Raw genomic sequence first — 13978 nt, 5'->3', positions numbered from 1 at the left:
AGGTCAGTGGTTCGAATCCCTGCAATGGGGTGAGCTCCCATTTCTCGGTCCCTGCTCCTGCCAACCTAGCAGTTCGAAAGCACGTCAAAGTGCAAGTAGATAAATAGGTACCGCTCTGGCGAGAAGATAAATGGCATTTCTGTGTGCTGCTCTGGTTCGCCAGAAGCGGCTTAGTTATGCTGGCCACATGACCCAGAAGCTGCACGCCGGCTCCCTCGGCCAGTAAAGCGAGATGAGCGCCGCAACCCCAGAGTCGGTCACGACTGGACCTAATGGTCAGGGGACCCTTTACCTTTTATGTAGAGGTATTTGCTGGCTTCAATGGGTTCCCCACATCATGATTTTTGCATAACACGCAAACTCATACACATCATGATTCATGATATATTGCCAGGTCAAAAATTATGAAAACGATATCACGATATGGACTTCAAGCAGGTTTTGGATGATATATTGATATATCATCGCCCAGCCCTAGTACAGAGTGCCTTCCATCAGCTTTGGCTGGTGTCCCAGCTGCGCCCCTGTCTGGACAGGGAGAGCCTAACTTCTGTTGTCTGTGCTCTGGTAACCTCTAGGTTAGATTACTATAACACATTGTGTGTGGGGCTGCCTCTGAAGACAGTTTGGAAACTTCAGCCGGTGCAGAATTCAGAGGACAGGTTGCTCTTTGGGGCAAGGCAGTTTGAGCATATAACACCAATCCTGGCTCAACTTCACTGCCTACCTAATAGTTTCTGGGCTAAATTCAAAGTGCCTTTGTGAGGTCTCACAAGTGGTAGGTAGGACCTTATTGAGACTAAGAGGCAAAAGGCCTGAATACTCATTTGAGGAAGGTGTCAAGTCAAGCAAACCCACCTGTGTAAAATCGGGATCCTGCGACGAGTTACTGAAATCTCTAAACATTCCTGCAGCCTCAAGGTATTTCCTTATGTGCCTAATCTTATCTTCATCACGGCCTAAAGCAGATGGAAAGAGCCAATCAAGTTGCAGCATTTCAAACAAGCACAAAGACAACAACTTAGAATTCCACAATCGAATGTTTAGGTCACCATGTAGGATTTGAATAGAAGATTATTAATATTGTTACTTATTAAATTTGTATGCTCCCCGTCATCTGAGGATTGCAGGGTGGTTAACAATATAAGAACACAAAAAGATATCCGCTTCTGAGCCGAGTTCATAATGCCAGTGAACGCACAGTATTGGGAATTATAAATAAAACATTTCATTGTCTATATCAGCATTTCATTTTGTATGCAAAATTATTGCCATGATTAAAAATGGAAGTGGATGGTTGTGACGGAGGATCTTGCCTGTTGTTTACTCTGCTCTTTATATGCAGAGATGTCCTTAATATTCCCAAATCTATGATTTAATAGGATTATTGATGCCGGCTCCCTTGACCAATAAAGCGACTGGACCTAAAGGAGTCCCTTTAACTTTACCTTTATTGATGCCTCAGTGTCACATATTAGGGCTATGGATTCTTTAGAGGCTCTTATTTAAATAACACATATGTTTATTTTTTTAAGGTGACTTCAAAATAGATCAATCAGGGTAACAAGAGAGGTTATATTATTTGCCTCATCAAACAAAGAAATCCCTTTTTTTTAAATAGTGGAAACGGTATGATCTGAACACATATCCCTATTTTGTTTTTTTGATGACATAATTTTATGCTGTGAACCACCCTGAGATCTACAGATGAAGGGCGGTGTAAAAATTATTATAATAATAATGATGGTGATAATGATGGTGATAATACAGTCGTATCTTGGATCCCGAATGCCTTGGTACTCTGATGTTTTGGCTCCCGAACCCGAAAGTGAGTGTTCCGGTTTGTGAACGTTCTTTGGAACCCGAATGTCTGACAGGGCTTCCACCGCTTCTGATTGGCTGCAGGAACTTCCTGCAGCCAATCAGAAGCAGCACTTTGGTTTCCAAACGTTTTGGAAGTCGAACGGACTTCTGGAACAGATTCTGTTCAACTTCCAAGATACGACTGTATGTGCATTTTGTATTTCTCTGAATGTGTGTAAATTTGAGGTTTCAAAGTGATGAATTAAACCACTTTCAATCACCTTATCAGATCATAAGCAATACTAAAGCACAAACCCCTCAATTATTTCATTTTCTTCTAAGGCACAAAAAGTAGTAAATATTGACCCAGTTCAGATGTATCAACAAGCCATAGTTTTTCTGTTACTGGAAGAAGCAAGTATCATACACTGTCTGCTCCCCTTCTTTGTGCACGAAGGGGAAACAAGATATTTTTTCAATTCTCATCTGAAATACGGCAAACTGTAGCTTGTGCAATCTATAGTTTGTTCACGAATCAGGATAACCAGCAAACTATGGCCACAGTTTGCCTTATACAGGTGCCAACAGGAAACTGCAGTTTTACTGCAAACCTCAGCTGGAAGTTTTTCATCTCACTTCCTCCTGTAATATGCAAAGCGGGGGGGGGGGGGGGAGCATCACTGCCTGCTCCTTCTCAAAATGGCAAACCATGGCTTGTCATTATATGCAGAATGGGCTACACAGATATTGACACTAGTTTAAATATGCTGGAGTTAAAAGCACTCAGTCCAACTTATCGTAAACCCAGCAGATCCATTTTCTCTATTTCAAGTGTCCAAGTGTCCCCCTGAATTTTGTCACCTGTTTGACACTCACCTGTTTGAAGCAGGTACTTGATGCTAACTTCATCAACTGGGAAGAAGGCAGCAGTTGCTCCATATTCCGGGCACATGTTGGCAATGGTGGCTCGATCAGCGATGGACAGTTGAGTCACCCCAGGCCCAAAGAACTCAACAAATTTACCCACAACCCCAACCTGGCGGAGGTGCTGTAACAGATTAAAAACTGCACTTAGAACCATCTGATATAAATTGTGTTCTAATAAAAGAGGACAAACTCAAAAGCCGCCAGCTTTCCACTGACTACTGCTTTAAAATTTTCAAGCAATCGTTGTGTTAGTTCATCTCAGTAATCCCTACAATGGCTCCATAAGGTAGATCAATTATCATCAACTCAGTACTGCAGACTGAGGGTTGGAAGAGGCCGAGTCACCGAGTTAATTTGTGAATAAGGGGAGATACGAGGGAAGAGTTTCTAGGCTCATAGCTCGTGCTCTTAGGCCAGATTGCTCCACCTGATGAAAGTGGTACATAGACATCAGGTTTGCAGGATCTATTTTGATTTTTAGTAGGAAACATGAGATCTACCAACAGACCCTGATGCAAAAGACTTAAAATCAAATCATTCTGAGCCCAGAAATTAGCTCTGAGCATCAGAACTTAATATAGCTCATAACCCTTCCACACAAATATTCACTCCTGGTTAGTAAAGGTAAAGGTACCCCTGCCCATACGGGCCAGTCTTGACAGACTCTAGGGTTGTGCGCCCATCTCACTCAAGAGGCCGGGGGCCAGCGCTGTCCGAAGACACTTCCGGGTCACGTGGCCAGCGTGACATCACTGCTCTGGCAAGCCAGAGCCGCACACAGAAACGCCGTTTACCTTCCTGCTAGTAAGCGGTCCCTATTTATCTACTTGCACCTGGGGATGCTTTCGAACTGCTAGGTTGGCAGGCGCTGGGACCAAGCAACGGGAGCGCACCCCGCAGCAGGGATTCAAACCGCCGACCTTTCGATCGGCAAGCCCTAGGCGCTGAGGCTTTTACCCACAGTGCCACCCGCGTCCCTCACTCCTGGTTATCTCAGTATAATTGAGGGAAGCGTAATTTTCATGCTGCCATTGTTAAACACAAACGGGGGTCAGAAATCCTTGCCGATCTACTGCAAATCAGCCAGAGATCTAATGGTAGATCCAGATCTATTTTCTGCCCACTGTGGAAGTAATGGCACCCTCTCTGCTCCCCTGCCCCCCATCTATGATAGACATGTTTCTGGAATTAAGGGAAGATCAAATCCCTAGAAAATGGACAACAGTGGTTTTGGCCATCGTGGTGTCGCACCATGTGATTACCTTGGTAACGGTGAGCACAATGTCAGTGGATGTGACAAGTGGTTGAGGGCTACCTATCAATTTGTAGCCGATCACCTCAGGAAGCACCATGCTGATTGGCTGGCCCAGCATCACCGCTTCTGCTTCAATTCCCCCCACGCCTGCCAACGAGGACAAAGGCAGCATTAAATGCAAGTGTCTCACTGCCTGATGACAAACAAGAAGGATATACCGTATTTTTCGCTCTATAAGACACACCAGACCACAAGACTAGTTTTTGGAGGAGGAAAACAAGAAGAAAAAAATATTCTGAATCTCAGAAGCCAGAACAGCAAGAGGGATTGCTATGCAGTGAAAGCAGCAATCCCTCTTGCTGTTCTGGCTTCTGGGATAGCTGCGCAGCCTGCATTCGCTCCATAAGACGCACACACATTTCCCTTTACTTTTTAGGAGGGAAAAAGTGAGTCTTATAGAGCAAAAAAGACGGTAAAGTTTCAAGGCAGAGAGAAAGAAAATTCCAATGGAACAGAGAAGATAGGGCTGTCTAGGATTGCTGCCAACATTGCCATACGAGCAGGATGGATGAAGTGCTTGTGGATATACTTATTATATTCCACAGCAAACAGCTCCTGCTTTGCACTGAATTTACCTAAAGCAAAACTGCAAAGTCTTAAAAAGGTTTATGCGGTTGCATTGTCTGCATGTAGACAATTTATTAGCTGATCAGACAATCCTTTTACACCTTCAGGGGAAACACAACAACGCAAACCCCCATCTGGAACTGGAAAGAGAGTCAAACCTTTGGCCAGCACCAAGTCTGAACATTCCTCAGAAACATTAACTTTGCTGTTTGGGTTCTCCTTAAATGGTAGGGATTAGACTGGTATTAGGTGGGTTTTCAATTGGATTTTAATCTTCCGTGGATTTAATCTTTGAGGAGGTCTCTGCCGCTAATGTTGTGCATAGATTTGTACGGAGGGAACATGTAATTGCTTTAAATGTAGTTAAGAGAAATGCGATTCAGTGTTTTTAAATGCAAAGGTTGGTCCAAATGTCCCCATCTTCATCTGGGCATTTTTGCAGAAGTCCTTTTCAAACATTTTTAAAACAAGAGTTTTCAGGTAGTTCTAATGATCATTTATTTGGGACGGGGAAGGGAGAGAGAAACAGAACTTTGTTTACCTGCAACTCAACATAAACCCAAACCACTGAATAGGTCAATCAAGTTCAAGGGCACTTACCCCAGCCAAGGACGCCTAAGCCATTAATCATCGTGGTATGTGAATCGGTGCCCACCACACTGTCTGGATAATAGTATCCACTCTGATCAAAGACAACTCTTGCCAAATACTCCAGATTCACTTGATGGACAATCCCAGAGCCCGGGGGAATAATCCTCATGTTCTGGAAGGCTTGGGAGCCCCACTGGAAACACAAAACGAAAGAGGCGCTCTCTCTTAGACATAGTCAAAGAAAGATCTTGGCAGCATTGTGTGGGTCTGAGCATAAAAAAACCTGTTATCTGGTACTGGGGGTGGGGGGTTTGGAAGATCACTAAGCAGAAGATTCTACCCCAGGCCCCACCTCACAGGCTGCTAGGGCCCCACTATTTTTGAAAGCAGCAACTGTAAAATCAAGGCAGCAAAATGAAAGCCACCCAAGTCAGCCTTGTGGTGGATGGATTCTGGGCTCAAATGCCAGCCCCAGAAACTGCAAAGTCAAAAATCTGATCCCTTGGTGTTATGTACTGAAGTTCTCACCCTGGGCCAGCAGGGGGATACTGTAGATAGTTATGCAAATGAAGGATCGAAAGTGACATTCAGTGATTGGATAGTTTTAGAAAGTTGTTACAGTAACGTGGTACTGAGCTCTATATAAGCAGGCTGACTGAGCCCTTCAGTTCAGTTCTGTTCTGGCCTGTGAATAAACAAGAGCTGTTTGAAGAATCGCTGTGTCGTCTGATATGTTCACCCACAACTTACTTGTGTTTCCATACATGTTTAGAAGATAAACTTGGCAACATCAGTCAAGGCAAAACCAATAACAACTCTAAATTGGTGGTCAGGGAACACTTGTTTGTTTCTCCCCCAACCCCAGTTGTCTGATCCCTTCTTCTATGGGGCCATGGTCTTTACAGGACTTAGACTTCTTCCTTGCCCAGTTGCATCTTCCAAGACAGAAGTGTAGCCATTTTCACTTCCTAAACCACACAGGCTGTCAGCAGTCAGCCCATCCTGTGACATGCTCTTTTCCCTGGTGACCACTAGGGAAGGGGAAGGGAATCTGTGACTCTCAAGAAGCTGCTGGACTTCAACTCCCATCACCCTGACCACTGGCCATGCTGGCTGAGGCTCATGGGAGTTGGAGTCTAGCAGCATGTGGAGACCACAGGGCTCCCCAATCCCTGTACCAGAGCCAAGCTCTGCTTTCCCCTATTCATGCACAAATGGGGGATCTTTTGCTGTACCTTCAAGAACTCAAATCTTTCTTTGTTCCTCTCAAACTCCAGATCCTGATTCTTCTGCAAACTGTCTGGCCTGCAAACAAAGTATGTGGGTTATCGGAGTGGTACACCTTTAAGAGGATGCTTCGCAAGGTCCAACGTGTGTGGGCAAAAAAATGTGAGGGAGAGCAAGAAACAAAGGAAGGTTTGTTATTTATTGAGCTCAGCTGTTTTATGCTCTTTAATTACCTTGCACCAGAGAGCTAGAAACAAGCGGTGAAGAGAGCTTAAGGAGCTTTTGCAGTAATTCCTACTGTCTGGCTCAAGCGCTAATTCCATGCTGAATGTAGGCATATTTGGCAGGGTCTAGCCTGAATGTAAGAGGGGTGGAAAGGGTTCTAAAACATTAATTACATCAGCAGCAGGGGACGTGGGGACGGGGATAATATATCTTCTTCTTATGTTGAGCTGTCAAAATTGGTTCAGTGCTTTGAAAATGTCCTGTGCCTAACTCTCTGTTGGGTTTCTGCATCTGTTTCTTGTTTTCCCCACCCCCTACCCTCCCTTTTTAAAAAAAATCCTGCTGGACATAAACTCTGTTGCCATACCTTACCTTTTATTAAAGTCAACCTGGATGGAATGATCAATTACTAAATCAGCAGGGCAGATGGGGTTGATTTTTTCCGGGTCTCCGTCCAGGGCCTTCACAGCATCACGCATAGCAGCAAAATCCACCACTGCTGGGACACCGCTGCAATGGAAGAATGAAGGGAAAGGAAGAAAGTGTATATAAATTAGGCAGCCCAGGTGCTGTGCTGTTTTGCAAATGAGATCTTAAAGCCAAGCACACACAAAGAAAGAAAAAATATTAAAAGGCAACAACGTACAGAGGTCCAGAGCTGGAAAACAACAACAACAACAACAACAACAACAACAACAACAACAACAACAACAGCAACAACAAATGGGATTTTTGAGCTGAGATTCCTAAATGACCTTCGGGGGTCCCTTCCAATCCTACAGTTCTCTGATTCTATGAAAAGGACACTTGAATTAAAGTGGAGACTCAGCTATAAAGCTGCAAATATAACGTTTTAGGTGCATTATACAAATGTGACATTAGATGGTGTTGGTGAGCTAATGGTAAATTCCATATATATTTTTAAACGTGTTTTTTAAAAAGATTTTCACAGTGCTTTTTATATATGGATTCAGCCTGACTCACTATGGATAATTTACCAAACAAATAAGCTATGTGCTCACATTCTCCCTCCTCCCTTGCAGTTTCACTTTTAGTTCGAAGGTTAATGCTAAGCAAAATTTACTGCGATACCTAAATTGGCAAACTATGGTTGGCACCAGACCTCTGAACTCTGCTCTAAAATGCACATACTGATTATATGTGGTTTCCCAATGGTTGGGGCAAGGCAACTTATCTGCTGAAGAATGCAAGTTTAAATGTATAACTTTCACTGTTCAGCAGATCCATTGCCAGCACTCTACATGGTGGCACTGTAACCACCACCTCAAATTACAGGTGGTGGTTGCAGTAAACATCACTTTCTGGGGCAAGTGGAAGCAAGAAACTGGTGCAGTGCCCTGATCTCGACTGGGAGGAGGTTCTGGATCAGGTCCCCAATGTTGTTGTTGTTTTTCTTCAAAACGAAGGACACATCTTAAAAAATGTGACCCGAAATTTCAGCCTGTGGCCTTAACAATGTATTTTCCATGTTACATAAAAATGCAAGCGCGCAATCACGCTGTTGTCAGGGCTTCAGGGAACCCTATCCCTCCCATGGTGGGGTGCCAAGAAGCAGAAAACCAAGAAGAGTTCTTACCAAGTAGTTTATTCAATATCCACACAGAGAGAGACAAAGGAATGCGGTCTCTCTTAGATAATGGTGTTGCTCCAGGTCCCACCCTCTCAGTCCCTCCTATTCTATGTCACCCCTGTGCCGGCTGATCTGTGCTTTCTGCCTCTGAGTTTTCTGTTCTGCTACTCTCAAGGCACACCTGGATCTGCGAGAGGGGGGCCAGGGATGCTAAGAAGAAGAGGAGGAGGAGGAGGAGGAGGAGTTTGGATTTGGTATCCTGCTTTATCACTACCCGAAGGAGTCTCAAAGCAGCTAACAATCTCCTTTCCCTTCCTCCCCCACAACAAACACTCTGTGAGGTGAGTGGGGCTGAGAGACTTCAGAGAAGTGTGACTAGCCCAAGGTCACCCAGCAGCTGCATGTGGAGGAGCGGAGACGCGAACCCGGTTCACCTGATTACAAGTCTACCACTCTTAACCACTACACCACACGGGCTGTCTTTCAAGAGACACTGAGTCTGTTAGCTGTCTCTCCCCTAGTGCTTCTTCTTCCTGCTGCTCTCCCCTTTCCCCCCTAGCTTCTTGCCTCTGAACTATGCCTTTCTGCAAACCACTGTTCTAAATCTAAACTGTCCTCCTCTTCTTGGGAAGTTGCAGAGAGAGGAGAGGCGGTTCCCACCATTCCTCCTCAGTCCAGCTGTGCTGGGCCACAAAGAGGTGGCACTTCAAACTACTGAGCAATGAGAGGTGATGGATAGGCAGTCCAGTCAAGCAATGGAGGACAGAAAGCTCCCTGTCTCTGTAATCTAGATCCCCAGGTTGGCTGACACTATCACCAATCATCTTCCTCCTACTCAACCAGCTTCGGAATCCATTGCTTATGCCTCCGCTGCTTATGCCCCCAAATGCTCTGCCAATTAAGATGACGAGTCAGTCTGGTAGGAGGAGGAGAACAGGAATGAGGAAGGTGGTCAGAAGAGACAACCAGATAGCCTCAAAATCCATTTCTATAGCTGCCACTGATTCCCAAGCTGGCTCAACGCAAGCTCCTGGCCACCATCCTCATTCCCATGCTCTCCCTCCTGCCAGACCGAGTCTTCATCCCAATCAACCAGGCAGTAGTACAAAAAGATCTAAGCCCTTTTGTGATTCTCCTGAAGGATACTTCATTTTGGACTTTGCATCTCTCAGCAGGCTTGTGGTGGTGAAATTCTGGAGACGCAGATCACAAAACGAGTTGATGGTAAAAAGGTCAAACTAGGGTGAAGAAAAGTTCTAGTCTGGTATGGAAAATAAACCAGATAGTACCAGAGATCTATTTCCTCAGGAACCTTTTTTATGACAGCGTATCAGAAAGTCACTCCAACAGATCACAGGTTTTGAGTTCTACCACGGCCAATTATGCACATGAATCCTTTCCTTGGGTAAAGTTAGGAGAGAGTATTACTGTATTTTTCGCACTATAGGACGCACTTTTTCCCCTCCAAAAATGAAGGGGAAATGTGTGTGCGTCCTATGGTGCGAATGCAGGCTTTTGCTGAAGCCTGGAGAGCGAGAGGGGTCCGTGCGCACCGACCCCTCTCGCTCTCCAGGCTTCAGGAAGCTATCCCAAGTCTTGCAAGCCCGGCGGGATGTCCCGCGGGCTCGCAAGGCTTGCGGGCAGCAGCCTGCACCCAAAAGCTGGGGACAGCGGGGAGGCGCAGAGCCGCCATCCCGCTATTCCCCGACCTGATCTGGAGGCTGGGGGTGGGAGAAGCAAGCCTGCTTCTCCCCCCCCCCAGCCCCACAACCTCCAGATCAGGTCGGGGAATAGCGGGATGGCGGCGCTCCGCCATCCCGCTATTCCCCGACCTGATCTGGAGGCTGGGGGTGGGAGGAGCAAGCCTGCTTCTCCCCCCCCCCAGCCCCACAACCTCCAGATCAGGTCGGGGAATAGCGGGATGGCGGCGCTCCGCCATCCCGCTATTCCCCGACCTGATCTGGAGGCTGGGGGTGGGAGAAGCAAGCCTGCTTCTCCCCCCCCCAGCCCCACAACCTCCAGATCAGGTCGGGGAATAGCGGGATGGCGGCGCTCCGCCATCCCGCTATTCCCCGACCTGATCTGGAGGCTGGGGGTGGGAGAAGCAAGCCTGCTTCTCCCCCCCACCAGCCCCACAACCTCCAGGCTTCAGGAGAGCCCCACCGCCAGCCCCACAAGCTCGGGGGACAGCGGGAGAGGCGCAGCGCGCCCTTCCCGCTGTCCCCCGACTTGGCTAGAAGGCTGGCGGGGGGAGAAGCCTGCTCCTCCCCGTTGCCAGCCCCGCAAACTCGGGGGACAGCGGCAGGGGCGCAGCGCGCCCTTCCCGCTGTCCCCCGACTTGGTTAGAAGGCTGGCCCAGCCCCGCAAACTCGGGGGACAGCGGGAGAGGCACAGCGCGCCATCCCGCTGTCTCCCGACATGGTTTGGAGGCTGGCGGAAGGCTTCCTCCTCCCCCAGCCCCGCAAGCTCCCAGAGCGATGCCAAAGCTGCGCGCAGCTTCGGCATGGCTCTGGGTCCCGTTCTGGGGGAGGGGGAAGCTCGGGCTTCCCCGCCCCAGCCCCGCGCCTGGCGGGGGGGGGAATAAATTTTTTTGCCTTTATTTTCCCCCCCCCAAATCTAGGTGCGTCCTATGGACCGGTGCGTCCAATAGTCCGAAAAATACGGTATATACTCACCCAAACCCCACAGAAACAGTTGGTGCCATTTATTTTAGAAGATCACTGTGCCATTATTACAGCTTCTAAAAGAAGCTGCTAACAATTCCGTTGTTTGATGAGTTAGTCCTACATTTGTTGTTAGAGGGGTACAAGCAACAATTAAATGAAACCTTTTGCATGGGATGTTCGGCAAGTCTACCAAACATCTATTTCGGATTAGATAAAGCAGCCCTGGAATCATTTCAAAAAGCTCCTTATGAGTTTCCTTGAGACCACACAACAAGCTAAGTCAGACTTGGAACACAAACCAGTAGTTCTGCTACTCTACTCTACCTATATTCTAGCAATGAAATGCATTCCCCACCCCACCCCTGTTTTTTTACCCAGGGCAGACCTACTCAGAAGGTCTTTGGTGGAAAACAAACAGGGGGCGAACCATGCTTGGGAATGTGTGTGGTTCCAGGGGGCTCAGTAGGCTGCAGCCCTATTTGAGCCATTTTTACATGGTTAAGATCATGTGAGGAGGATATGGGAGTCTGCATGTGTAGCACAAATATCTGAAAGGAAGGAATTTCCATGCATACTGTGTCACGCATATTCTGGAACTCCATATGGAAATAATGCACAATCTAAAATAACACAATCTCACCGTTGTAGGTATACATGCAAATTGCGCATATATATATATATGAAAATGCAAAACAAAGAAACCTCCAGCCCTGATTTTAAGCATTGCTTTATTGCTTTGGAAATACAGGTTGAATCTGAAATGGACGCCTTGACCACAGTGACACTGGCAACCTTCCCTGCAATCTTTGAACCTCTGGTTCCAAGAACAAACACACTCTCAATTCAAATGACGTATCTGTGCGTCTGTTTATCTTTCTAACTCAATACAGTCTTTTGCAAACCCAGTTGCAGGAGAACAGATTGCCATACCGAGGAATAGATTGGCTAACTTCAGGTTTGCATTTTTATATATAATATATCTGTGGGTATATATGCAAAATATTTTTTTTATTAAATTTTCAGTTTTGCAATTTCAAATAAACATTTTACAAACTTTAAAATATCCAATGACTCCCTTCTTCTCTTTCCATGGTTCATTTTAAATATCATACATATTTAAGTGTAACCATTCAAATCAGTTTCCCACTCTTACATCCATTAAAAAAAAATTTTGTTGAATTTATCTTATCTTAATGCTGCCAGCACTTTCAGCTGTACAGTGGTACCTCGGGTTAAGTACTTAATTCGTTCTGGAGGTCCGTTCTTAACCTGAAACTGTTCTTAACCTGAAGCACCACTTTAGCTAATGGGGCCTCCTGCTGCTGCTGCGCCACCAGAGCACGATTTCTGTTCTCATCCTGAAGCAAAGTTCTTAACCCGAGGTACTATTTCTGGGTTAGCGGAGTCTGTAACCTGAAGCGTATGTAACCCGAGGTACCGCTGTATACAGTTATTTCCATATATTCAATAATTTTTTCCCAATCTTCTTTAAATGCTCTTCTTGCTCTATATGTTAAATCTGCAAGTTGTGCATATTCTGTCAATTTAAGTTGCCAGTCCTCTTTGATTGGGACCTTGCTCGCTTTCCATTTTTGGGCTAACTAAACACGGGCCCGAAATTGTTGCAGAACAGGCTTGCATTTTAAAAACTTGCATCACAACCCCCTAGTCATTTACTGCAAACCTTCCTAGTTACTATGTTGGAAGGTGCAGGTTCAAAAAGGACAGGAGTGTTTGCAGGATGCAAAGAAGTGTCTTTAAACAAAAACAGCCCACAAGCTTAAATCTCATTAAAATTAAGAAAGAGGATCAAGAACAGGTATTGAAGTAAAATTAGGTAAAGGTAAAGGGACCCCTGACCATTAGGTCTAGTCATGGCTGACTCTGGGGTTGCGGCGCTCATCTCGCTTTATTGGCCGAGGGAGCCGACATACAGCTTCCGGGTCATGTGGCCAGCATGACTAAGCCGCTTCTGGCGAACCAGAGCAGCACACGGAAACACCATTTACCTTCTCACCTATTTATCTACTTGCACTTCAACGTGCTTTCGAACTGCTAGGTTGGCAGGAGCAGGGACCGAGTAAAGGGAGCTCACCCCATCACGGGGATTCGAACCGCCGACCTTCTGATCGGCAAGTCCTAGGCTCTGTGGTTTAACCCACAGCGCCTAGTAATACATATAATCTCAGGGCCACTGTTTTCTAGAACAACAACAACTGGGATTCATTATTATGCTTTACTGCTTCCTCTAGGACAGGGTTTCCCAAACTTGGGACAGGGTTTCCCAAACTTGGGTCTCCAGCTGTTTTTGGACTACAACTCCCATCATTCCTGGCTAACAGGACCAGTGGTCAGGGATGATGGGAACTGTAGTATAAAAACAGATGGAAACTCAAGTTTGGGAAAGCCTGCAATAGGATTTCTGGACTAAATTTTGTTTTTCTGTGTGTGTGTGTGTGTGTGTGTGTGTGTGTGTGTGTGTGCGCGTGCTTGCGCGCGCACGAGCGCAACAGCCTCTCTTTTCTTACAACAAACAGATTCTGCACAAAATGTAATCTCTCTCTGTCTTTTCTTTCTCTCTCTTCATAATCCCAGTCTGCAGTATGTATCTCAATACGAAGGTCACTAAGGAATACAACGAATGTTAATCATTGAAAGAGACCTGAAACCCAGGCGGGAAAGGAAAGATGTGTGTCTAAAGGAAAGTTTGCTGAAATTCAGCGGTCTGTAATTTTCGGCTAGGCTTGGTAACCATGCCAAAACTTGCAGCTGTCAGGACTTCAAACTTCCTCTTATCTCTGCCTTCCACATTGTGCCTCTGCACAAGGTCAGAGACAATTCCCTTCCCAGCCACAATTTTGATGCACAAAAGGATGGCAGGAGGCTCGCTGGAGACTCCTGCACAGTCATGGTGCTGATGGAACAAACTGTGGGCTCCACCTTAGTCTGAGATCTAGATTAAGCTTGCATTCCAACTCCCCACTTAAGAGAACACTGCTCTACAAGCAAGGAGAAATGTAGCCCTTTTCCCTGGTTGCTTCTTTTGAAAAAAGCTTTCCTAGGGCC

The 13978-nt window shown here is 46.1% G+C and overlaps 1 protein-coding gene across 1 annotated transcript in view; it reads right to left on the bottom strand.

The window, feature by feature from the left end:
• Positions 1–13978, bottom strand: part of ACO1 (aconitase 1) — a 56912-nt gene that overhangs the window by 27419 nt on the left and 15515 nt on the right. The window contains exons 4-9 of the mRNA XM_028711920.2: positions 7028–7165; positions 6439–6508; positions 5213–5396; positions 3993–4132; positions 2680–2851; positions 859–959 (exon numbers count right to left, since the gene is read on the bottom strand). Of these exons, the coding sequence (XP_028567753.2) occupies positions 859–959; positions 2680–2851; positions 3993–4132; positions 5213–5396; positions 6439–6508; positions 7028–7165 (805 nt within the window). The remainder of the gene's footprint in view (positions 1–858; positions 960–2679; positions 2852–3992; positions 4133–5212; positions 5397–6438; positions 6509–7027; positions 7166–13978) is intronic.

Source organism: Podarcis muralis, chromosome 17 (assembly GCF_964188315.1).
Source record: "Podarcis muralis chromosome 17, rPodMur119.hap1.1, whole genome shotgun sequence".
NCBI lineage: Eukaryota > Metazoa > Chordata > Lepidosauria > Squamata > Lacertidae > Podarcis > Podarcis muralis.
The sequence above is the reverse complement of the archived record's forward strand: the minus strand, read 5'-3'. Positions and strand labels throughout refer to the sequence as shown.